This window comes from Humulus lupulus, chromosome 5, assembly GCF_963169125.1.
Source record: "Humulus lupulus chromosome 5, drHumLupu1.1, whole genome shotgun sequence".
Classification (NCBI taxonomy): domain Eukaryota; kingdom Viridiplantae; phylum Streptophyta; class Magnoliopsida; order Rosales; family Cannabaceae; genus Humulus; species Humulus lupulus.
Window position 1 is genome coordinate 38,402,430 of NC_084797.1, and position 24,670 is coordinate 38,427,099.

The 24,670-nt window shown below is 42.5% G+C and overlaps 1 protein-coding gene across 1 annotated transcript; it reads right to left on the reverse strand.

Moving 5' to 3' along the window:
- Positions 1 to 346: 346 nt before the first annotated feature.
- LOC133779057 (protein bfr2-like) lies at positions 347 to 20,027 on the reverse strand. The gene is made up of 5 exons (XM_062219059.1): positions 19,853 to 20,027; positions 12,614 to 12,825; positions 11,858 to 11,986; positions 11,424 to 11,650; positions 347 to 491 (listed from the first exon to the last, which is right to left on the reverse strand). The coding sequence occupies exons 1-5, from the start codon at positions 20,025 to 20,027 to the stop codon at positions 347 to 349; spliced, it is 888 nt and encodes a 295-aa protein (XP_062075043.1).
- Positions 20,028 to 24,670: the final 4,643 nt, after the last annotated feature.

The window sequence follows — 24,670 nt, forward strand, 5'->3', positions numbered from 1 at the left end:
CCACCTGAGGATTAAGGAAAGAGACATTTCAAGAATTACTACACGTACCTAGTAGGGTGTGATGAATTATTAATAAAGGTTCTTAACTGACTTAAGCTTCAGCAACACAGGTAAGTTCTACAAGAAAAAAGTATAGGAAGAACATGAACGATTCACCTTCAGGTTCATTGGTGATATACTAGACTACTCTTCAATTAGAAGAAAAATGCGAACGACTACAACAGTGGTGATGTTAAAACTAAAGAAGTAGGATCACAGGTAAGGCTCCAAAAGGTGTCAATTTCGATCTCGCCAAGGGTATTCAAGGTAATGCTACAAGAAGAGAAGGGGTCAAGTATGAAAAGATTTAATCTAAAGCCACAGAGAAGCTACTGAAGAACATCTGAAGGATAGGAAGCACAACGAGGCCGGTAAACATGTCATCTACTACGTAAGTATCTTCAAAGGCAGCTACACCAGAGATTGGAATGACAGAAAAAATTGAAGTTAGACTGAATGGACAATTGTGTATCAGAAGTTCAGAAGAGAGAATGAGGATTGATTAGCACTTTGTGATATAAGAATCTACATATAATGGATGGATACGGAGGGGTAACATGAAGGACCTTATTTTTGTTAAGACATGAAACTTTGAGCGGTGCATCACAGGTTGAGATGCGCCCAGGCACTAACTGATGAGAGGAAGGTTTCAGCCTCGCGAGAGGTGAAAGAATGGGAACATGGCCAATATACATGGAGCATTAAGTTAACGGTGAATGCATAGCGTAAGGTATTTGAGCGTTTGGTCATTTGTAAGGAAGATGATCCTGAGACCAAGATTCAGTGAGACGTAATGGATGGTTGATGTTAGAAACCCTCGACTGTACGAGGGGAAAATTTAATTGGAAGTAGATCAATTACTTGGGAAGAGGTGTGTCAGTTGGACAGATTGCTACGGATTACAGTAAGGACGGACAGGGTAACAGTTAAGATTGGTATATTACTTGTGATTGGTGATAGACAGATATATATCTCTTTGGACAATAGAATCTAGAGTGATGATCTTCTGGAAATGGGGAAGAACGCTATTAGTGTAATATGAGTTATGATAGAAAGATCGGATGAGTGGTCCGATGGAAATTTGGTGCCGAGATGAAAGTTCTAAATGGATATCGTACTACCTCCTAAAGTATATTGTAACTAGGAGGTTTAAATGGGTGACAAAAATTAAAATTCGGAGACCGGGAGGTAAAATTGTATAGTGGTGAATCATGGGAATGGATCACATTAGACTACGAGTAGGATGATTGGACATGGAAGGCTGTAACTCAGCAGATTGAGTTAATATAATTTGGTTCATATGAACTGGTGATGGAGCAGGGTAATTGATAATCCTGGATTGAAACCCTTTAGTTTTCCAAGTTTTGGATATAAATTAGAGAACGAAGAGAATAGGGTTGGAACCTGGAATTATTTGTTGGTTACAGATAGAATGACAATCTGAAGACTTAACGGTTATTCTAAGGGATTATGCATTGAATGTGAAAATGTTTGAGATATTAAGGAAAGTATAATCCTTTGATGAAATAGTCACAGTGATGAATGCTAGATTACAGCTAAGGTGACACGACATAAGATATGGTAAGATATAAAGTAGGAAGTACTGTTCTAAGTAAAGAAATGAAAGGCAGTGGGTACTACGGTTCAGTATTGGTTCGGGGGGAAAACCGATGAGGTTATTGGAATTCTTAAGGCAGAAGTTTCTACCTATTTGAAAGGACATAAGAACTCGTAAGTTGTAAACTTTGGAATACAAAGTTCTAGAATGAGAGATTTGTATTTCTCCAAGTAGTGCAGACAAGAAAGAGTATGATATTCTGGGAAAGAAATGGGAGTTCAGACTCCCGATTCGATCAGAATTCTGAGATTGCACCAAGGTTTAGGCCGGGGGCCTACAAGCTAATCTTACCTTGGTATGAGTGATGTCTCATGAGTATTTATGGCATCAATGATAAGATAGGAAAAATGACCGTTGATGAAATAAGCAGACCCTGGGGTTTCAGTAGATTTGATGTGTAGAAAGGGTTAACGAAATTATAGTTATAAGATAAGATCTTGTGGAACAAGATTGTTGCTCTAGTAAGAGTGTTATAATAGGGTAAAAGGTAAAGAAATTGGACCTTGGAATTATAGTCAGAGCTATGACGTTTATTATTAGATGTGTTCAAATAAATTTCGAGGAAGAAATTGTTATAAGGAGGGGATAGTAGTAACGACCCAAAATTACTAATAAGACTTAAGGGCCTTGATTAGTGTGTCGGGAGGGCATAATGGGTAGTTATGTGAATTATTGATGAAATGCATGATTATGTGATATGCATGATCCTATCATTATCTGGATATATGAAATGCATGTTTATGAGTATTAGATACGCATGTGGGCCCTGTTTAGCTTGTAAGGGCATAATTGTAACTTTGGCCCGTTGAGGGCATAAATGTAATTATTTGTGAAAAATGTTGAGACCAGATTATTATGTGGATATATTTCCAGCATACGGCACGAGGCGATCCTAGGGAGTAAGTTAGCGGGAAAGTCACAACGGAACCCGATACCCGACTCGGGGTGAGTCAAGGGATATTTTGGGTAATAGACATGTATTTGGGTTATTGGGTTATGAAAATTAATAATTGGAGATATATTTGAAGTTAGAGAGTGTAGGAGGGAATATCGGGGAAATTTCCCATTTTTCCCTCGGGGACGTTTTTGGTACCCCGAGCCTCGGGATTAACTTAAGTAAGATACAAAAAAACAAAGGAATAAGTAGAAGCTGCCTAAACTGACCCACCTCTCTCTCTCTCAACTCACTCATATCTTCTTCAAACTCTCTCTCAAGCTAACTTGTGGAAACCAAGGGAATTTGGGCTAGAAACTCAAGGATTTGAGCTGGAATCTTGGGGATTAACTCAGTAACAGTTTGGTGGTTCAGACAGAAGTTATGGTAAGCAGTGAATTAAGATTTCAGTTGTTTAATTCTCTAGTTGTTGGCTGGGTTTTAAGTGTTCTTGGGTTCTTGATATAGAAGATTGAATTGAAGTTTTGGGATGAGGATTTAAGTTAGGTTCTTGTTGGGTTTTTCTACTGGGAACATGTTAGGGAGTTTGTGATAGTTAAATTATGTCTTTGGGGTGATTTTGGGTTAATTTGGTGGTATTTCAATGAGCCGTCCAGGTGGTAGTGAAGCCTGGAAGTCTTATCCTGAATGCCTTAGATGTAAGAGGCGTCATTTGGGAGAGTGTAGGGCAAGGGCCTGCTTCTCTTGTGAAGCAGTGGGTCATCTTAAGAAGGATTGCCCTAAGGCAAGGAAAGAAGAACCCAGGAAAGCGGACAGCTCGGCCCCAGCTCGAGTGTTCGCATTGACTCAAGCAGAAGCTGAGGCTTCTCCCTCAGTAGTTACAAGTCAACTTCTTAGTGCTGGAACCCCTTATAATGTATTGATTGATTCTGGTGCTACACATTCTTTTGTTGCTAGTAGTATTATTGATAGATTGTGTAGACCCTATGATATTTATGCCGTGGGGTTTGGAACTTTGTTGCCCACTGGAGAGTTAGTGGTATCCAGGAGATGGGTTAGATCTTTGCCAGTGACAGTGGAGGGCAAAGAGTTGTTAGTGGATTTGATAGAGTTGGTTATGACTAACTTCGACATGATATTGGGTATGGATAGGTTGGCAATGTATGGGGCAACCATTGATTGCAGAAGGAGGATGGTCACCTTTGAGCCTGAAGGTGAGGATCCTTTTGTGTTTGTTGGTACTGTGCATGGACCTCGCATACCTATGATTTCTGTATTGAGGGCTAGGGATCTATTGCAAGGAGGTTGCATTATTCTTGGCCTGTGTGATAGATACTACTCAGGTCGTGTTAGTGAGACCAGAAGATACCAGACTAGTTTGTGAATTTCTGGATGTGTTTCTAGAAGATTTGCCAGGGTTGCCACCGCACATAGAAATTTAGTTCATGATAGAACTGGCACCAGGGACGGAGCCAGTGTCTAGAGCACCTTACAGAATGGCCCCAGCTGAGTTAAAGAATTGAAAGTACAGTTGGAAGAGCTGTTAGATTTGGGTTTTATCAGACCTAGTTTCTCACCTTAGGGTGCGCCAGTTCTATTTGTAAAGAAGAAGGATGGTTCTCTGAGGATGTGTATTGATTATAGAGAACTGAATAAGCTGTTAGATGATTTGTTTGATCAGTTGCAAGGTAAGAAGGTATTCTCAAAGATCGACCTTCGTTCTGGTTATCATCAGTTGAGGGTCAAGGAAGGAGATATACCGAAGACTAATTTTCGTACTAGGTATGGGCATTATGAGTTCGTAGTCATGTCTTTTGGATTGACTAATGCCCTTACTGCTTTTATGGATCTGATGAATAAAGTATTCAAGGATTATCTGGACCAGTTTGTGATCATCTTCATCGATGATATTCTAGTATATTCTCAGTCTGAGTCAGAGCATGAGCAGCATCTAAGGTTGGTTCTACAGAGACTAAGGGAACACAGACTGTTTGCAAAGTTCAAGAATTGTGAGTTCTGGTTGTCTCGGGTATCCTTTCTTGGGCACATTGTCAGTAAATAGTGAATTAAGGTAGATCCAGGAAAGATCGAAGTGGTCAGAGATTGGCCAAGGCCAAAGAATGCTTCTGAGGTTAGAAGTTTCCTTGGGTTGGCAGGTTATTATACTCGTTTCGTGGAAGGGTTCTCAAAGATAACTACTGCATTAACTGAGCTGACACGCAAGAGTTAGAAATTTGTGTGGTCAGAGAAATGTGGGAACAGCTTCCAGGAACTGAAGCAGAGATTGATTACAGCTCTGATTCTGAGTCTTCCGACAGATCAGGAGAAGTTTGTGATTTACTGCGTTGCTTTTCATCAGGTTTTGGGTTGTGTTCTGATGCAGTCAGAGAAAGTAATTGCTTATGCTTCTCGTCAGTTGAAGGAGTATGAAAAGAGATTTCCCACTCATGATTTAGAGTTGGCGGCAGTGGTCTTTGCCTTAAAGATATGGAGGCATTATCTTTATGGAGAGAAGTGTGAGATCTATACAGACCACAAGAGCCTGAAATACTTCTTCACCCAAAAAGATCTGAATATGAGACAAAGGCATTGGCTGGAGTTAGTAAAGGATTATGACTGTGAGATTTTGTATCATCCAAGAAAGGCCAACGTGGTAGCTGATGCTTTAAGCCGGAAGGGTCCGGGACAGATTTATGGTATGAGGCTGATAGCCAGAGAGTTGGCAGATGATATGACCAAGGCTGGTATAGAGTTGCTGGTGGGACAGTTGGCTAATATTACACTATAGTCTACGCTGTTGGAAAGGATCAAGGAGGGTCAATTGAGTGATCCACAGCTGATCAAGATCAGAGAGGATGTTTTGGCTGGAGCATCAAGAGATTATACAGTGTTTGAGTTAGGCTTGTTGAGATACAAGGGTCGGGTATGTGTTCCGTTAGACACTGCTTTGAGGTGGGAGATTCTGGATGAATCTCATACTACACATTACTCTTTGCATCGAGGCACCACAAAGATGTATAAGGATGTGAGATCATTGTATTGGTGGCCAGGGATGAAGAGAGATGTAGTAGAGTATGTGGCTAAGTGCTTGACATGTCAGCAGGTCAAGGCTGAGCATCAGAGGCCGGCAGGGTTATTGCAGCCTCTGGATATCCTAGAGTGGAAGTGGGAGGACATCACGTTGGATTTCTTGGTGGGGTTACCCAGGACTGCTGGTCAGCATGATTCTATTTGGGTGATAGTGGATCGCTACACCAAGTCAGCTCACTTCTTACCAGCGAGGACTACTTATACAGTTTATCAATATGCATATCTCTATGTGAGAGAGATCGTGCGCCTCCAGGGAGCACCAAGGTCGATCGTGTCAGATTGGGACCCTACTTTTACTTCTAAGTTCTGGGGGAGTTCTACAACAACAGTTATCAGTCTACCATTGGAGTTTCACCTTATGAGATGATGTATGGTAGGAAGTGTAGGTCTCCCATTCATTGGGATGAGACAGGTGAAACGAGATACTTATGTCCTGAGGCAATTCAGAGGACCAGTGAGGCCATTTAGAAGATTAGAGCTCGGATGCTTGCTTTTCAGAGTAGGCAGAAAAGTTATGCAGATACCAAGCACAAGAACGTGGAGTTCCAAGTGGGAGACTATGTCTTCCTTAGAGTCTCGCCATGGAAAGGGGTGAGGAGGTTTGGGAAGAAAGGAAAGTTGAGTCCTAGGTTTGTAGGTCCATTTGAGATCCTGGAGAGGGTTGGTCAAGTGGCTTACAGATTGGCTTTGCCTCCGGCATTGTCAGCCGTGCATAATGTGTTTCATGTTTCAGCTCTTCGGAGGTATGTATCTGATGTGAATCATATTTTGAGTTATGAAGATCTGGAGCTTGAGCTGGATCTCTCCTTTGAGGAGCAACCAGTTAAGATACTTGACAGAAAGGATACGGTCCTTAGGAATAAGACGATACCTTTGGTTAAGGTATTGTGGAGGAACAACAAGGTCAAGGAAGCAACCTGGGAGCTGGAATCATATATGTAGAGTCAGTATCCCGAGCTATTCAAGTAAATTTTGAGGACTAAATTTCTATAAGGAGGGGATAGTTGTAATGCCCCGAAATCCCTAATGCGGTTTAATGGCTGGATTAGTAGGCCGCGAGGGCCATAACTGTTTAATTATGCCATTAAATGAATATATGCATGTTTATCTGAATTATATTATAATATGATGTTAAATGCATGCATGTGGGTCCACATTTCATTACAGGGGTGTCTTGGTAATTTGGCCCGTTGAGGGTGTAATTGTATATTTGTATGCATGTCGATGACATATTGTTGAGACCACATTATAATGTGGGTTTGTTCGAGCTATTCAGCATGAAACGATCTTGGAATATTAATTAGCGGTCTAGTCATAACAGGTTTAAGTTCGGGGCTCGGGATGAGTCTCGGGGTGATGTTAATGATTAGAGCGTTGCTGGGAATTAAAGGGTAACGAGATATGAATTATTGATGTTTGAGATTATCGAGAATAGCAGGAATTGGGGAGTGTTAATTATGATTAACAAGATAAGTGGGAGATACCAATTTTTCCCTTGGGAGCCTTTAGAAATCCTTAATTGACCTAGGGGTATTTTGGTCTTTTCACCCCTAGGATAGATATAAGCCACTAAGGCTGTAGAAAGAAGAGGAAAATAGAGTATCATTTGAAGCTTCTCCCGTACCTTTTCTCCTTACGTTTTCTTTGTCATTTAAGGTACGGGAGAAGCTTCAAATGAGGATTCAAGCTTGGGAAGTAAGTCTTGGGAGTTTGGGAGTTTGGGAGTGTGTTCCACCATTTAAGAGCATCATAATCTGAGCTTGAGGTAAGTTTCTAGCCATTATAATCCATGCTTTGCTCTGTTTTAGTTCTGGATTTCAGTTGAGATTTCTAGGTTGGATGATGGGTTTTGTTGGGAGTTTTAACTAGGGTTCTTATGGTTGTGATGCTTGGGGTATGTGAGGATGGTTTTTGGGTTCATTTGGCACCAAAAATGAGGTTTGGTAGCAATGGAATCGAGTTAGAATTGAAGGAGTTGAAGAAGGAGGTTTCAGGGGAGCATCAGTCTGGGGGTAGCGCTACAGCGCCCATCAGAGGGCGCTGTAGTGCTACACAGGATTTCTGTGGGCGGTTTGGGGGTTCTGAGTATAGCGTTGGGGCGCTAGGGAGCAGCACTGTAGCGCTACTCTATTCCTCCATAATCCCGTTTTGAGTGTTTTTAAGGATTTTTGGCTCAGGGTTTCAATCCTTAAGGTCCGGGATCTAATCTACTCACCTTGTGGGCATGTTTTGAGGTCCCGAGACTGGGGTTTAGGTAAAGACCCGTTCCTTGTTGATTTATCCTAATGGAGGTTATAATTGGTTATGATTAGGTAACCGCAAAGGGACCAAAAGGTTGATCGTTCTTAGGAGTCGTTCTTATTATATTTCTCGCTCGAACCTGAGGTAAGAAAACTGCACCATGTGTATATGACATGCATGATTGTTGTTGAGGCATGTTGGTTGATAAATGTGGACATTGATTGCATATTAAATGCTAGCGGATATCATTTACTTGTGTATGGCACTGCTAGTCAGGGACAGCACTGGTCGCGTATCACTGACCTAAGAGTCAGAAACGGCATAAGCATCCTGAACGCAGGGCTGAATGAAGCTTAGATCTAATCGATATCAGTGTTGAATGACTCTAAGCCATTAATGCTGGACTGAGCCTAAGGTCGATGAATCTTATAAGCGATTGGCTAGTCTAGGACTAGTTACTCAGAGCCAGGGCCAAAGGCCTAGGTGACTGCTTGTCACATGGCTAGGGAACGGTGTTCCATGGTTATGACTCTATGGTCATAAGGTAGGTTATGTTGATGACTAGTCATCATGCACCTAACGTGTTTAAGCTAGTGAAAGGATCACTTATCTCTAAAGCCCCAGTGACCCTATCTTCACATGGCTAAAGGGAGATGTACCCTCCTTAGTGACTTTCCAATTGTCACTCCCCTACTTAGGACTGAAAGTCCTGAATGATTATTACGATCATTTCTGATATTATATCATGCTATATTGTGTTTTCTTGCTGGGCCTTGGTTCATGGGTGCTATGTGGTGCAGGGAAAGGGAAAGAAAATCTCACCCATCCTTGAGTGGAGAGCTTAGGTGGTGATGTGTACATATGCGGCCGCTTGACCACATAGGTCAAGGAGTTCTCAGAGGAACTAGGGGGTTTACCCTATTTTTGCCACTTAGGTCGGCGGGGTTGTAAATTTGAAACAGTAATGACCATTTTGAGTTGTAAATAACTTGTAAATGATTCTATGGACCCATGAACAATTTTATGTATTAAATAAAATATATCCTTTCCTTTTTATTGGTTTTCCACCTTAGCCAGTTAATAACACTTAGAGCACGTTTTTAACCAAAGGACTCGGGTAGCGAGTCAAATTTCTAGTTCACTGTAACTGTTCTGGGGTAACCAGGGCGTTACACCCATCATCCAATACCTGACAACCGGGGGGTTGCCAGCAAACAAGGCGGCAACTAGGAAGCTTCATTACCAGGTCCACAGGTACGTCATGATGGACGAAAAGCTCTATCGTAGAGGCTTGTCCATGCCATACCTCTGATGCGTATCCGGGACCGAAATGAGTGCAATCCTGCATGAAGTGCATGAAGGCTTCTATGGAGATCATACAGCCAGACTCAGCTTATCCAAGAAGATCCTGGGCCAAGGATATTTCAGGCCAACCATGAAAAAAGTCTGTATTTATTACGTCTGCAAATGCGAGTAGTGCCAAAGGTATGAGAAGAACCTGCGAGCCCCTCTGACGGAAATAACCCTAATGACCAGTCCCTGGCCCTTCGCGGTATGGGGAATCGACCTAGTAGGATCGCTCCCGACTGGGAGAGGAGGTGTGAATTACGCCATCATGGCCGTTGACTATTATACCAAGTGGGTCGAAGCAGAGCCCATGAACACAATCACCTCAAAGAAGGCCTTGGACTTCGTCACCAACAACATCGTATGCCGGTACGAGCTCCCCTACAAGATTGTGTCCGACAACGGAAACCAGTTTGACAGCGTCCACTTCACAGATTTCTGTAAAAGACATGGCACATGGCATCATCAAGAGCTTCTCCGCAGTCACCAGACCTCAAACAAATGGGTAGACAGAGGCCATCAACAAAATCTTGAAGGGGACATTAAAGAAAAAGATTCAAGCCTGCAAGAGCAAGTGGCCAGAAGAGTTGCCCCGCATACTATGGGCATACTAGACCATCGAACGAACGTCTAACAGACACACTCCTTACTCCATGGTGTACGGGTACGAAGTCATCATCCCAGTAGAAACGATGATCCCATCCCACAGAAGAGACACATACGACCCCGCCCAGAACCACGCCTTACTCCAAGAATCCTTGGATCTCATCGAAGAGATCCGGGAGGAATCGCAAGTCCAGTAGAAGATGTACCAGGGCAAAATCGCTCGGCATTTTAACTCGAAAGTAAAAAGCCGAAGGTTCAAAACCGGCGACCTAGTCCTGAGAAGTGTCGTCCCTGCAACCCAAGATCCGGGAGTGGGGGTTCTCAGCCCAAACTGGGAAGGGTCATACGAAATTCAACATGAACTATGTCCGGGAACGTACCGTTTAAAGCGACTCGATGGCACTGAAGTCCCAAGGGCTTGGAATGCGGAACATCTCCGTAAGTACTACCAGTAGTCAGGAGAGCATGTTTTAGCTTCATATTTTCTTTGTAAACAATGTATGCCCCAAGGCGATTTCTTGAGCAATGAAAATGGCGTGTACAAAATGTCATAAAGAGATATTGTGAAACAATGAAAATTCTCATCTACCTCTATAAACAAGTGACCTAACACAAGTCTTTGCTCACTTGGGGGGGGGGGGGGGGGGTATATCCATTATAAATAAGTTCCAGACCTCAGGAAGCCAAATGCTCCAGGATCGAACCAACCCAGACCGACAAGGTCTGGGGGTGGAAGCCCAAATGGACATAAGGCTCAGGCCTAGTCCCAACCCGGACTGATAAGGCCTGGGGGTGGAAGCCCAAATGGACATAAGGCTTAGGCCTAGTCCCAACCAAGACCAACAATGTCTGGGGGGTGAAGGCCCGTATGGACCCAAGGCTCAGGTCGGGTCCCGGCCCGGAAGAGCGCAGTCCGGGAGGTGAAATATCCAGTAGGACATACGGGCTAGCCCAGGTCCTAACCCGGACATACATTTCAGAGGATATAAAATACTTAAAACTTGGTTTACCGTACGTGGTCCCAAATAACTAAATACCCGTCCGCGTCATTCCTTCAGTATCACAAGATTATTAGAACGCGAACCCCAGGTGTAAGTTGTCTAAAATTAGCCTTAGAAACGGCCCAGGCCGTGGGAATCTAACCTAGGGTTCAAAACAAACTAATCAACTAATCCCCGATGGTCCAGACTGTCAGATTTTCAAAACGAGGAACTGGACAAAGACATTCAGGAACAATTATCAACTACCTAATGGCCTAGGGCATTGGAACCTGAGTAGCATAATTAAAGCAAGCTGATTGGTTAAAATCATGAGTAATCTAGTCCAGGCCGTGGAGATCCGAAGAGAGATCGCCAGGAGAGTTCCCAGCTTTTGAAACCGAGACCATACATTCGACTCATTCATGAATAGTGGTAAAACACTTCATGAAAGCTTAAAGAATGGAAATAGGAAAGCATTATACAAGAAACAAAGTCAATAAGAACACAAAAATTGTCTTAGACGCACCCGCGTCCGTAAAAGTGTTACAAAATTAAAGGAAATGAAAAACAAAAAGAGGTCCCAAGCCTAGGCTCGTCGCGCCCTGACGTATCCGGGACAGTTTCATCCACCTCTTCCTCGTCTAGGGGCTCCGCATCTGCTTTCTCCTTGGCCTCAAATTTAGCCCTCTTCACAGCAGGGTCAGGGTAGAGCAGGAGGTTCATTTTTTTGTCCTGGAGCCAGGCCATGTAGATAGCCTCATCGAAGGTAACCTCCAACATGGCATCTGCCTGCTCTTTCTCGCGACGGGTCTCGTCGTGCGCCTTCACCTTCTGCTGGAGCAACTCATTCAATTCATGGACCCAGGACTCCAAACCGGTGATCCTCTCTCGATCCTGGGCTGACTGGGCTGCAGCCACCTCCTACAGAGCCTATACTCGGAGGAGCTCCACCTCTAGACTAGCCACCAGCTTGCCGGCCTCGGCTTCTTTCCGTTACATAGTCTTCTCAAGTTGAAACTTAGTCTGGGCAGCCTCTTCAACCTCCTTGGCCAAGAATTCCTTAGTGGCTTCCCACTGGTTCACGGCTACCTCCAGCTCCAGTTGGATCATCTCCATCTTCATAGAAATCTTGGCCGCCAAGTCGGCATTCCGATGAGCCAGTAGAGCATCCTGCAACAAATTAAAGTTAGAAAAATCTGAACTAGAAGTACAAGAAGAAAAAGGAGATGTAAACGGATAACTTACAATCGTGGCTTGATGGCGAAGGGCCTGGGAGATGAACAACATGTCCTGGCTAGCGATGGTGGCGTATCGTTTCAACTGAAGGTTGGACATGGTGTTCCCCACCTGGTCCAACAAGTTTGCCGCGAGCAGAGCCGTGTCCTGCCCCAGTTTGGGGCGAAATCCCGTCTCGGCAACCAGCTGGTCCACGATTGGCTAGGGAGTGTTGAATGGTGTAAGACGCTCTGAGAACTCAACCTGACGGCGAATCATCAGGGCTCGGTAGACCTCCTCTCTTTTCTCCCGACTGTTCTCCCACATCCGGGTCACCAGCTTGGATTGCTCGTCCCGCAAGACTGCCTCCCCGTCTTCGGGTAGAGCCAGATGGACAGGGATCGCAGGCACTTCCAGGATTTCCTTGGCAGTGGGATGAGTTTACCCAAAATATTCCTCAGCCGAGCCAACACCTTTGGTCTTGGCCCTCTTCGCCCCCACCACGGCGTCGCCCGCACCCAACTCCGCGACTCTCTTCCCAGAACTTTGACTGGTCGGTGGGTCCTACTCCAGGTCAATTACCTGAGGATGAGCGTGGGGAGCTGGGGCAGCTGCCGAATCGACGGTCCTAATCGGGACCACAGCTAAAACCTCCCCGACAGAATGAGATTCCAGCACCAGCTTCGGCTTGGGCACGCCTCTCACAGCCTTCTTGGCTACAGCCTTCACCTTGGCAGCCCCGATCTCGAGGGCCTTTTTCATTTTGTCCACAGGGTTGGATATGTTAGAATCTTCTAGAAAAAACACAAACAAAAAGGGGTTAGAAAAATAAGCAGATCAATGCGAATGAGTAATAACACGACTAAGAATAGTCCGGGATGAACCTTTGTCTAGACACCGGACTCGACTCAATTCTCGTAAGGCGAAGGAGTGGATTTGATCTCCCATGTCATCTAGGTATAGGAAGTTCCCATACTGAAGGAACCCAGAGGAATACATGAGAGTTTCCGAATCGACAGTGATGGGAGACGAAGGCCTCATCTCCCCATCAGCCCCGAACAGGGGGCCTCGATAAACTAGTCTATCCCTAACTAAGTCCCCAACTCGGGGTGCATAAGTCAAAAGCAAAGGTGAATTACGTCGCCCTGATACACTAGCACCGGGGGTCCCTGTGTTTGGCTGGGCCTCGTCAAAGAGAGCTTCCAGCTCCTCAGAGGTGGTGCTCTCCCTCTGTTGAGCCTAGTCCCGTTTCCTTTTGGCCGCGTCTGCCCAAGCCGCATCCTCTACAACCCTGATGTGCTCAAGGGTAAGTGCCTCTCTCAGCGCGGGGTCTTTCTCGCATTGTATCCCCTCGAGGCTTGGGGCCTAGATCGTTTGGTTGGCCACTAGCATCCAGACCACTCGGAGGTTTTCGGTGTTGACGTAACCCCCAACGTCCAAATCCTCCGCGCTCAACTCGGAGTAAAATTTCTTTCTGTCCAGGATGAACTAGGTGAGGGGAGTCTGGGTGTAGGGTCCTGCCACCCAAGACAATGAGTTGAGAATGAGGAATAAAAAATGAAGACAAAATAGAAAAATGGGAAGCTAGGGAACGGGAAACCACTTACCCACTCGCTGGAAGTCCAGCATCAGCGTGGGGTACTTTTCTATAAGAAACCCGGACATCATGAACCAATAATGTTTGACGTCCGGGGGATGCTTCTAGGTGCTAGTAGGAGCAGGGTAGTTGCCTTGCGGTTTAAGCCTGTAGAAGCCGTCCAAGGGCTTGTCCTTGACATTGACCTGCGGCTCCAGCTTGTAGAAATACAGCACCTCTGCCGGGGTCGGATCCGAGATCTGCTTCGCGATGCAAAAGACACACCATCCCGCAAGTAGCCGGTACGGTTGAGGCAGGATTTGGAATGGCGCAATCCCCACAAAGTTAAGGAATTGTGGGAAATGGTCGTGGAGTGGGAGAGTTGCTCCCGCACTGATGTGGCCCACACTCCAAGCCCTGAACTCACCCACGCCGATGTGAGCCTTCTCCTCTCTCCTGGCCAGGCAGTTATAGAATAGTCCGGGAGTCAAATCAACACCCAAACGCTTCTCCAGGGCGTATAGCATCCGGTTGTTTCGGAACAGGTTCGGCACCACGTCCGTCTCCCACCTGTTGCCTCTGGGAGTCTTGGACCCGGACAAAGCGATAAGGGTCGCATTAACTTGTTCCTCCGAGTGAAGGGTGACGCCCGAGGTCATGGCTAATGAACTGTGAGCAAAACAAAACAAAACAAACAACCAAGCAGTCAGCACCAAACCCAAGAAGGTCGGTTAAGGTACGGGAGCTCTCCTATGAACTGCTTGGAAGAGTCCCCTCTGGATCAGGTCCGGGATAACTAAGAAGTCGCGGTACCTTGATCGAGAACAAAAAAGAAAAGAAAATGAAAGGATCTGGCTGTTCTCCTAAGCTATCCTTTGGCAACTCGTCCAGGAACCACCCTAACCCGAGAAGGTCCCGGGCAGTCCGGACTAATTTTCTTTTCCTAACCTACCCTAGGGCACCCAGAGCCAATCTAAACGCAGGCAAGATCAAACAGCCTAAATAGACAAATGAGACGATATGCCAAGCGCAGGAAAATAAAAGCAATAGCCTAGAAAACACACCGTGAAAGGCTGGTCGTGAAGAGTGGTGGGTTTCCGGCAACAGCGACGGTAAGATCACAACTTTGAATAGGTGTAGGCGGCCCAAAAACTCGTCTATGGGGCAGGCCGACGTCGTCTGCTTAGGAAAAGGTATGGATACTAAGCGCATAGGGAACAGGCGACGACGAAGACGAAGAAGACGATGAAAAATATCATCAGCAAGCTCGGTCATAAAAGATTCTTTTAAGTGTTTTTTTTCTCTGAGAATGTAAATATTTCAAATGAGAACCTGAGGCTATTTATAGGAGCCAGAAGGCTGCTTTGATCTAAGGGTTAGGCACGATCCCCCCTATCAGACGGTCCTTGATCATGCAGGGACATTAATGGATCTACTCGAGTACTGGATCATGGTACCACCGAGGCAGGATCCGCGCCGCCTCGATCCAACGGCCCATAATATAGGAACCTCAAAGGCCACCCCATCCACCGGTCCACCTTGTCGTAGAGGCAATAATGGGAACACTCGCACGGATGGGATGCTTTGTAGGCCGAGCCAACATGCTATCCCCTAGCGCAGTAGCCATTAGGGTGTTTGCTGACCTTTCAAGACCTAATGTCGTCAATGCGCCAGTGGCAAAGGGACATGTGCTCCCTTCGTAATGAACCGGGGCTATGATAAACGAATCCGGATCCTGGTAAACAGCCCGGGCCCCTTTGAGTCAGCCTGGGATATCGTAGCAAGGTTTGATTCCATGATTGTTCAGCACGCAATTCCCCTCACCTGTGGGCCCGTCTCCTTAGAAACAAACTGGGAAGTGACGAGATGGTCCGGGAGGGAGACAAGCCTCCACCGCGCGAGCCCAGATGAAGGGTTTGGGGTAATTGTTGTCCCCATTTTTTCCTAGATTTCCAGGCCCACCCTCTAAGCCCATGGGCCACCTGGTTTGGAGCTAAGGCCCGGATCAGGCCCATTTGGCGAGAGGAAAATGGATGTTGGCAGCCCAAGTTTGGGCAAGGCCCAAAGAGCGTTTGGGAGTTCGAACTGGGACCTCTGCCAGGGGCAGGAGGTATGGTCCTGGGATTGCTCCCCCCAACGCCCTGAGGCGCGGCAGAGAAGGATGCGGCTCGGGAATCCAAGATAGGAGCTGGGATCGTTGTGGATAGTCCTGGACCTTGGTAAATGGTCCAGGATCCTGGTAGATTGTCCGAGACCTAGGTGAACGGAGGGGGACGTGGGTAAACGATCCCGGGTTGGTTTTCCGAGGTTGGCAAGGTAAAGTGCCCAAGATACACATCATCCCATGAAGCATGGGGGTTGTCCCCATGCTTAAACCTACAGAAGAGGCTGCCTCGGGATTGCACGCCGTTGGTTCAAAACTGCGCCACCACAACTCTGACCGATCTTGTCCCCCAAATCTTCCTCGTAGATCAGAGAACCCAAACTAAAACTCCAGTTTGTCTCATGCCTTAGATTAAGATATTGTTTGGTTTGGCCCAATGGGCTTAACTTATTGTATGCTTTTTATTTTATTCCTTTGCATTGGTCTCCCATCTGAGAGGCCAGTAATATTTACTCCCTTATTAGGCTCGGGCCAGCCCGGCCCAAGCCCAAGCCCAGTGCACTCTTGTGCCTATAAATACGGATAGCGATGCACTGGGGAGAGGATCGAGACTTGAAATATAGTAGTTACTCTGCAAAAACTGGTACAAAAAACTCCATTGTCAAAGGTTCTCTAAGCTCTAATACAACTGCCTCGTGGACTAAGGCTTATTAACGCCCCAACCACGTAAAAACCTTGTCTTTATTCCACAAATCCTTTCTTCTATGCTCTTTAATCTTCTATTATTAAGGTTTCCGAAAAACTTGGTAAACAAAAGGAAAGACTTTACGAGCTAAGAAAAGAAAGAAAACTTACGAGGACGGTTGAAGTATCGATGCTCACAATTTCGGAACCCATTCGACATAAAGAACTGGTCCTTATAGTCATTGGGGTGTCTTGGGAGCTCTATAACCAAAGCAGAGTTCAAGAATCTAGTAAGGTAGTAGAATCCATCACCTCGCCGTTTTTGCTCTGGGTTGGCCTTAAGGCAGAAGAAGTATAGAATATCTGTCGGAGTGGGGACCTCCCAATCGTGCTTCTAAAAGAGATATTTCAGCCCTACCAGAAGTCTGTATGAATTTGTGGGGAGCAGAAAAGGTGCCAACTTCACGTAGTTCAGGAAGTCAGCAAAATATTGATCCAGGGGGAGGAAGGCCCCTGCCTTCAAATGTTCATCACTCCAGGCCGCGAAGTCAACCTGGAGAGGTGTGCAGCTTCGTTCTTCTTCGAACAGAGGTCAGGCAATAAGGACTTAGGACCCGACCTCTATATTATTGCTCAGCATAATTTTGTTGACCCTTCCTTGGGTCGTAATCTTGGAGGCGATTGTCTCTGCCTTGAAGAACGCGTTGGGGTCAACCAGAACATCCCTCTCCACCATTGGGCCAAAGTGAGGAAGGGGAGATTCGGAGGCGATCTCCTTTCCCTTGTTTGCTTGTTGAGCAAACGAGCTAGATGCATTCTTCTTTGGTACGCTTTTCTTGGGTGCCATTAGATCATCTAACAAACAAGAATGACGAGTTGCTTAGTAGGCGACCTAAGAGTTTGTAAAGGTTATGACATGAAAGTACGGAGGAGAATGGTGTCTCTAATATACGAGCTGAGTTAGTCTAAGCTCGTTGCATGATCCTACGCGCTACCCTATGCTACGCGCCTCAGTTTCCCAACAAACCCCTGATGTTTAGGGATCCGTGTGTCAGAAAATCCGGCCACTACTCTCCTTGGGGGCGGTTTAGAGCAAAACCATCCAAGAAGCGTGTTCCCTAAGTAATTTGGTTTCAAACCCTAACCTTTCATCTTCTATATCTCGAATGGATATTTCCTAAAATGCACCATAAGCTACCCAAATGTACCCAAAAATTACTTGATTCTATGAATATCATAGTTTTAAGAGATATTCTAAAACCTTCTCGGTAAACCTAAGTTGAAGCCTGTGTGCCAAAAACATTGAGAAAACAACCTAATATTGACCACGGTGAAGCATGGGTGAGCATGGTAAATAAAACACTGAAATCAGTAAAGAAAAAGTTTCTTCGAAACAATAAGACTTACAGTATGTTCATCGGTAGAAGAAGTAGATTTCTTAAGGGCGAGTTCTTGGAAGACTCGTGAGTAATTGGGTTTTGGAGATTTTTTGCAACAAATGGTTTTTAGGCTTTTCTCTGAGAAAGAAGAAGGGTTTGAAAATGCAAACAGAGAAGATGAAGAAATATTTCGAGTAAAAGGTGGTGAACTGTGGAAATTTTCTACCTTATTTATACGTAAATGACATAGATCAATTTGAGCCATCCGATTTGGTCAGTACAAGATCCAAGGGCTATGTTTCAAAGGACAAAACGGCGGCAAAAAGTTGACAAGAAAATTATTGTAGTCCTCAAAACCCGAACAGGCGCCAATTGTAGTGTTCCACCTGTCCAGTACTCGAGTAGTGGGCAGGCATGGTTTATTGCAATAAAAGTCTAAAAGTCCCTACTATGTAGGTCAGAAGGTGATGTCATAAACCACGAGCAGGGACTTGGGGGGCAAATGTGTACCCTAATTTCAGCACGAGTCTTTCACTCAACTCATGTAATGCTAGGAAATAAATGCATGGAAAAAATAGCCAAGGATTCCATGTATTCTCCACGTAGACAGCACGGTTTTCATGACGGTTGTATGAGCTAAGGATGAAATTGATAAGTGCAAGCTTATAATTTTTATAAGGCACAACCTCCACAGTACAAGCTCAATGGTATATCCAGCTCGTGGTAACTTGGAGATATGGCGTATCCGCGGATCCCCGAAGACCCATATACTTTATAAGATCGTTTATGGCCAACCTATGATATTTAATGTCCCAAATATTAGGAGACCATTTATTTCATGATCAAATCATATCGTAGTATAAATGGGAATATTTCATATTAAATGTAATAAATATGTAAATACGTGATTGAGTCACGTTGTTACCCAAAACCTATCAAGGGAATTTCTCTATAAATACCTGAGAATATTGGATAGAGAAAAGGAAGATTATTCTGTAATACTGAAAGTCTGCCAAAATAGAGAGAGAGAGAGAGAGAGAGAGAAAAGCAGTAATAATATAGACTCGTGGACTAAGTAGATTGTAACCACTGAACCACGTAAAAAGATCAGAGTTCTTGAGAGTTATTTTCTTATTTCGGTTTATCATCAAGCACTAATTCAACATTGTTATTTTCTTAATTCTTTGTTGGCGAAAAATTGCATCAACAATATGTATGATCCTTTCCGGTATTCATATTTTTTGAAAAATATCCACTCCGCTACGCATTCTGATTTTCATATTTAATACCACCAAGCAAAACATCACAATATTTGCAATTACCAGCATTCATACATAACTAGTGCATTCAACACCAACAGGGGTACTATTATGCACGTTTCTAGCCATATACTTAAAATAAACAACAACTCTTTTAATCTAGCAGCATTCATAGCATGTAAACATTCATAACAAACATCCCCAAGACTAAGTTACTCTTGGTGTAAACTTCCTTACCTCTTGTCCTTAGCTTTTGTGAAAAGTGTCCTGGTGAGTGTTTCCGATCGCTTTTAGGTCCTACAAACATATTGGGACAATATAACTTAGTTTACGACTTGCTAAGATCTTAAAATAAACATGAGGAATTAAGAAACAAATCCTAAATTCCCGACTCTCGTCCCAAACCCAAGCAATCGGGGAAAAATGATCAATATATCCCTCTTGGAAATCTAAACTTGACCTAGAAAATTATTATTCCCGATAATAATTTAATCTTAATTTTTGTCTATATTTCGAGTACTTACCCCAAGTATTTCTCGAAATTCAAAATTCTCGAGCCCCGAGCCCAAATCCCAAGTCCCAAGCCCATATCCCGAGTCCTATGCTCAAATTAAAATATTGGTACCTTGGCAACACATCCATAGCCATGCATGGTGCATGAAACGTGTATCGAGCACTAAGTTGGCTTAAGTGATTTTAGGCCTACACCCATTAGAATCACATCACCAATCTCATGATAAACTTCTCAAACCTCATCATCATCATCGTCATCGTCATCGTCATCGTCGTCGTCGTCATCATCATCATCATCACCATCACCTTCGTCGTCGTCGTCGTCATCATCATCATTGTCGTCGTCATCTTCGTCATCATCGTTGTCGTCATCGTCCTCCTCCTCCTCCTCCTCATCATCATCATCATCATTACCACCATCCTTGGTGGTGGTGGTTACCTTCCACAACTGCCACCTAAGGTGGTTACACCACTCGGCCATAGCACCAATGCCCAAGGGTTGGTGCTTCCCCTGCTAGCCGACCCCACTATCACATCCTCAAACATTTTGGGTGCTAACCATCCTATGCCATGTGCCCTTGCACCACATCGCCGACCACCCACCTAAGTTGGTGTTGGTGCTGAAAGTTAAGTGGTATCCACCCTCAAAATTGGTAACCACCTCTTGAATCTCACCCAAACATAGATCTACACCTCTAGTGTCTTGATAAACCAACTAAGCATCAATATTATTTCATATTAAACCTCAAACTCAGATCTGAACCTAACCAAAAATAGCCCATAATTTTTTTAAAAATCCAAACATTCAACATACAACCATTTTGAAAAAGACCAAGGAAAGGATAGAACTTCTTACCCTTGTTGGCCGAATCCTTAGAGAGGTTTCCCCTCCTTTTCTAGAGTTTCTAAGGCTCTACAAACATGCACAAAACTTCTAAGAACATATCAAAACTTGAAAATTAAAGATGAGGATAAAACAAAACTCACCCTTGATTCTATAGTAGCCAAGGCCGAAACTTGGTGTGTTTTCCTCTTCTTGCTTGCTCTTAATTCTACAACAACCCATAGGTCTCTAGAATCATCATCATGACCCAAATCAACAATAATAAGACAAATATTTGGATTCAACACTTACCTTGTGTTGATCACTACTAGGCTTAACCCTTAGAGAGCCAAGACTTTCTTCTCCTTCTCTTTTCATTTTTCTCAACTTTTCTCTCCAGAGCCGATAAGAACACTTGGACTTAACTTACCCTTCTATCCAAACCTCTTGACACCTTTAGTTGGCGAAACTCTTAAGAACACTTTGTGTAACACCCTACTAAACCAGAGTCATTACACTATGTGTTTAAAGTAGTGCTTAACTCGTTAAGAGAGTCATTTGGACTCAGAAATGTAATTAATGCTAATAAAAGGTTTATGTATTAAAATTTTTGGTAAAAGACGTAAACTTTTCATTAAACTTTTAAAAATTTACAATGAATCCCAAAAGAGTTAATTACACCATAATTGTAAAAAAAAAAAATTACAAAGTAGTCGACCTAGGCGACAAAACGAAAATTATACTCTAAGTCCTTCAAAAGTAACTTGGTCGTGGTGACCAAGCACGTTGAACATGTAGGCACAACTCTAAAGCGCTCTCACTCATGGCTGGTCGACCTTTACTTTGCCCCTACATGCACCACAGAGAACCCTTGAGCCAAGCCCTTGCAAGAAAACCCAACATGACATATTAATTAACAAATTAATAAGTACAACAAACAATATTCTATCGAGATATTAATTGTTATGATTGGTTAAATACAAAAGATAAGAGTAAAAATACAAGCTAGATATAAGCACTTAGTGAAATTCACATAATGAAGATGTGAAATTTGAGTTTCTAATTTTATTATATTTGAATGTTATAATTATTGTTTCAATAATTTATATGAATATCAATAAAATTCCATTTTCATTTATGAGGATATGATCTTGTATTAGTACGAGGAATTAAGATCATATACAATGAATAAAATGGTCAGTGGCATATTAAAGTAAGAAATGTTTAATAAATGGTTACTAGTACAGTTTACCAAGCATACGAGATGCAAGTAATCTTGATTAGGATTACTGATGTTGATAGATTTCTTGGTAAAGAAATTATATATAATAGAGATTATATATGACAAGAACGATATGAATTAACTATCTTTATAAACTTATTGTTCACCATAAAGATATAATTCTTATCATAATATATGATCATTTGTAGATCAATGTAGATCTTGAGTAGTCATGAACTCCTGTTTGTGCTTATTGGATCTTTTGATTCACTTGTTAAGGTTTCTTAGTATAATGAGGCCGGTGAATTTTATTTTGGAGATTCAATATCATGAATGGCTGGGAACATGATTTACAATTGTTGATGATATTTTTCGTCAACTAAAAACAAGAGAGATTAAGTAAATGAATAATTCAGAAAGAAAAGAAGAACATAGATATTTACATAGTTCGATAGTTAAATATATCTAATCCACGAGTCAATTTTATTTTTCTTTCCGTGTTAAAGCTTTAAGAGAAATTTCACAGAGTTTTTGCATAAAAGAATTGAGTGTGCCCTCTAAAGACCATCGTCTAGACTATTTATAGGCCTGGTAGACCAAAATATCCACCCTTAATTTTAGGGAAGTTACAATCTATCAGATTTGAATTTTAAATACAAATATGTATATTAAAATACAATTAATTGCATTAATTATAAATAAATTTCCCTAAACAATAGGGTTGCTTACACGTTTTAAATTGAATCCCCAAGATTGTAGGGATTTTATAGCTGCATACGCGCTTTCAAGCCTGCTTCATGTATCGAACTCAACGTTACTCCAATGTAAACGACCAGGGTTCCAAGACTACCCTTCAGAAGAAGCTTTGCCCTTGATCTCACCTTACAGGCTTAGCTACAAATGACTTGGTGCTATAACACGACTGACTGTTAGCTTAAGTAGTCAGGTCGGCTACCCTTCGCATATTTAATCTTCAAACATGTGAGCCTACATTTCGAGGATGCTTTTCATATCTTCAAAATTTGGGTGTAAAAACAATATTGGAATCCATACTTTCCTAACGGATCGAATATTAGTTCCCTTAAGGGTTAATTCTGGAACTGAATAGTATTGAGATCAAATCTATAATTTGATTATAGATTAATTATTCGCTAGTGGATTAATGGTACTTAAGGAACAAGAGGAAATTAGAAGGGTAAAATGATAATTTTGACCAGCTCTAATTAACGAACCAATAAATGGTGGATGAAACTAAATTTATTGATTATATCAATGGAAAACAAAGAAAACTCTGTAAATATATCTCTATAAATACTTAGAGTGCAATTCCATATTTATAGTGGAGTAATCATGGAATTAATAAATTAGATTAAAGAGTTTGATTAATCTTCTGGTTTATTGGAGCTTCGTATTATAGGCCCATGGTTCCCAAGTCACCTCTGTCCTACACTATCAAGGGTAAGGATGTCATAAGGAAGATTTGTAGAAAGAATGACTAAATTGCAAATGAATTAATTTTCTAGGGCAAGAAAATAATTATGTGATAATTATGGGCAATTGGTTAATTGTGAATTAATTAATTATTTAACTATATAGTTTTTATTTTGAAAAAAAATTATGTTAAAATAAATATTAATCATGTTTGGATTAATATAGAGAGAGTTTATTTATTATCTTAGTATAAGATATTTATTTATTTAAAACTGACATTTTAAGATAAAATTAATTTTGAATTAACTAATATTTATTTTGGGATAAATATATTATCTTAAATATTAATTAAACAAACAAATGAGAAAATCAGGGATAGCCCAATAGTGGCGTGTGCTGCACGGATAGGAAGATCGTTGATTTATATGAAAAGATTCAAGGACACTTGATAGGCTACTAGAGTTCATCTCTTTTCTATTCATGTGTCATTTAATATATGTGTGTGTGTGTGTGTGTATGATCTTGGCTGTTATTAATAATTTCTTTTAGAAGATTCTATTCTGCTGCATATTCTTATTTTTCTCATTTAGTATCAACACCTTTAGAGGGATAAAAAATCAGAAAGGGTGGCGATGCATCACCACCCAAGTGGTGCAGCATCGTCTGATGCTTAGGATTTCCAAAAACCCTAGCAGGCGATGCATCGCCTACATGGATACGATACATTACCTACTGGAGTCCGTACAAGTTATGTAAATTGCTCTAAATGATGTGTTTTACAAGTTTAATCCTATTGGTTAGACCCAATGACTGTGCCTACACTATATAAGGGTCAAAATAGAGTTTGGAAAACTTGATCACTCTCTCCAATCTCTCTCAAACCTCTCTCTCTCTCTCTCTCTCTCTAGCTCCAAGAATCTCAAGTTTTCTCCAAGAACTCATAAAGAAAGTGCTTCACCTTGTGAGTTTAAGGCTTGTTCAATCTCAATTCTCATTTCCTCCTAGAATAGCCCTCAAGCATCAATGGTGGCTAGGAGATAGAGTAATTAGGACAGCATTAAGAAACATGTATAAGCCTTGGATTTGTTATTTTGATTTTTTCTAAGGCTTTGCTCAAAGTGGTGGTTCTACAAGGGTTTTTAAAAGTTCATCAAAGTTGAAGAAGATCATTTGCCAACTTGGGTTTACATAATCTTTCTCAATCTTTATTTAGTCTCTGTCAATCCATTTTTTGAGTAGATTCAAAATTTTGAGATGGTGTTATCTCACTCTCCCCCAACATTCATGAACTCAAATCAGTACATACACAGTTTACAAGGTGCCTCTCCTGACACTAAGCATACAACGCTATGTCAAGTGAGTGTGTACAACACTTCACAATGGTCCCATGCCATTACAAGCAACATTACTCATGTATTGTTGAATACAATCTATGCCTATCAATCACAGACAAATTCATCGTGAAAACACTAAATATATTCATCGTACGATTATAACCGTGTTCATAGATCAGGGCCAATGGTATACTCTAGGTGCATGTGTCAATTTTCTTACCTCATGTCTTGTGTAGAAGATGGAATGACCCCGAGTGCAATTCTTTCTCCGAGCCTAACGGAAACCCTAGTCACAACATAAGTGGTATAATTAT

Bases quoted from the DNA above. Each gene is read 5' to 3' on its own strand.
- LOC133779057 (XM_062219059.1), bottom strand. From the start codon at position 20,027: ATGGCCGAGTGGTGTAACCACCTTAGGTGGCAGTTGTGGAAGGTAACC. The intron at 11,987-12,613 runs GTAATTGACCTG...AATTTGTTGCAG, and splicing joins CTCCCCACGCTCATCCTCAG to GATGCTCTACTGGCTCATCG. The intron at 492-11,423 runs GTCAGGGCGCGA...TTGTCCATTCAG, and splicing joins GATGAAACTGTCCCGGATAC to TCTAACTTCAATTTTTTCTG.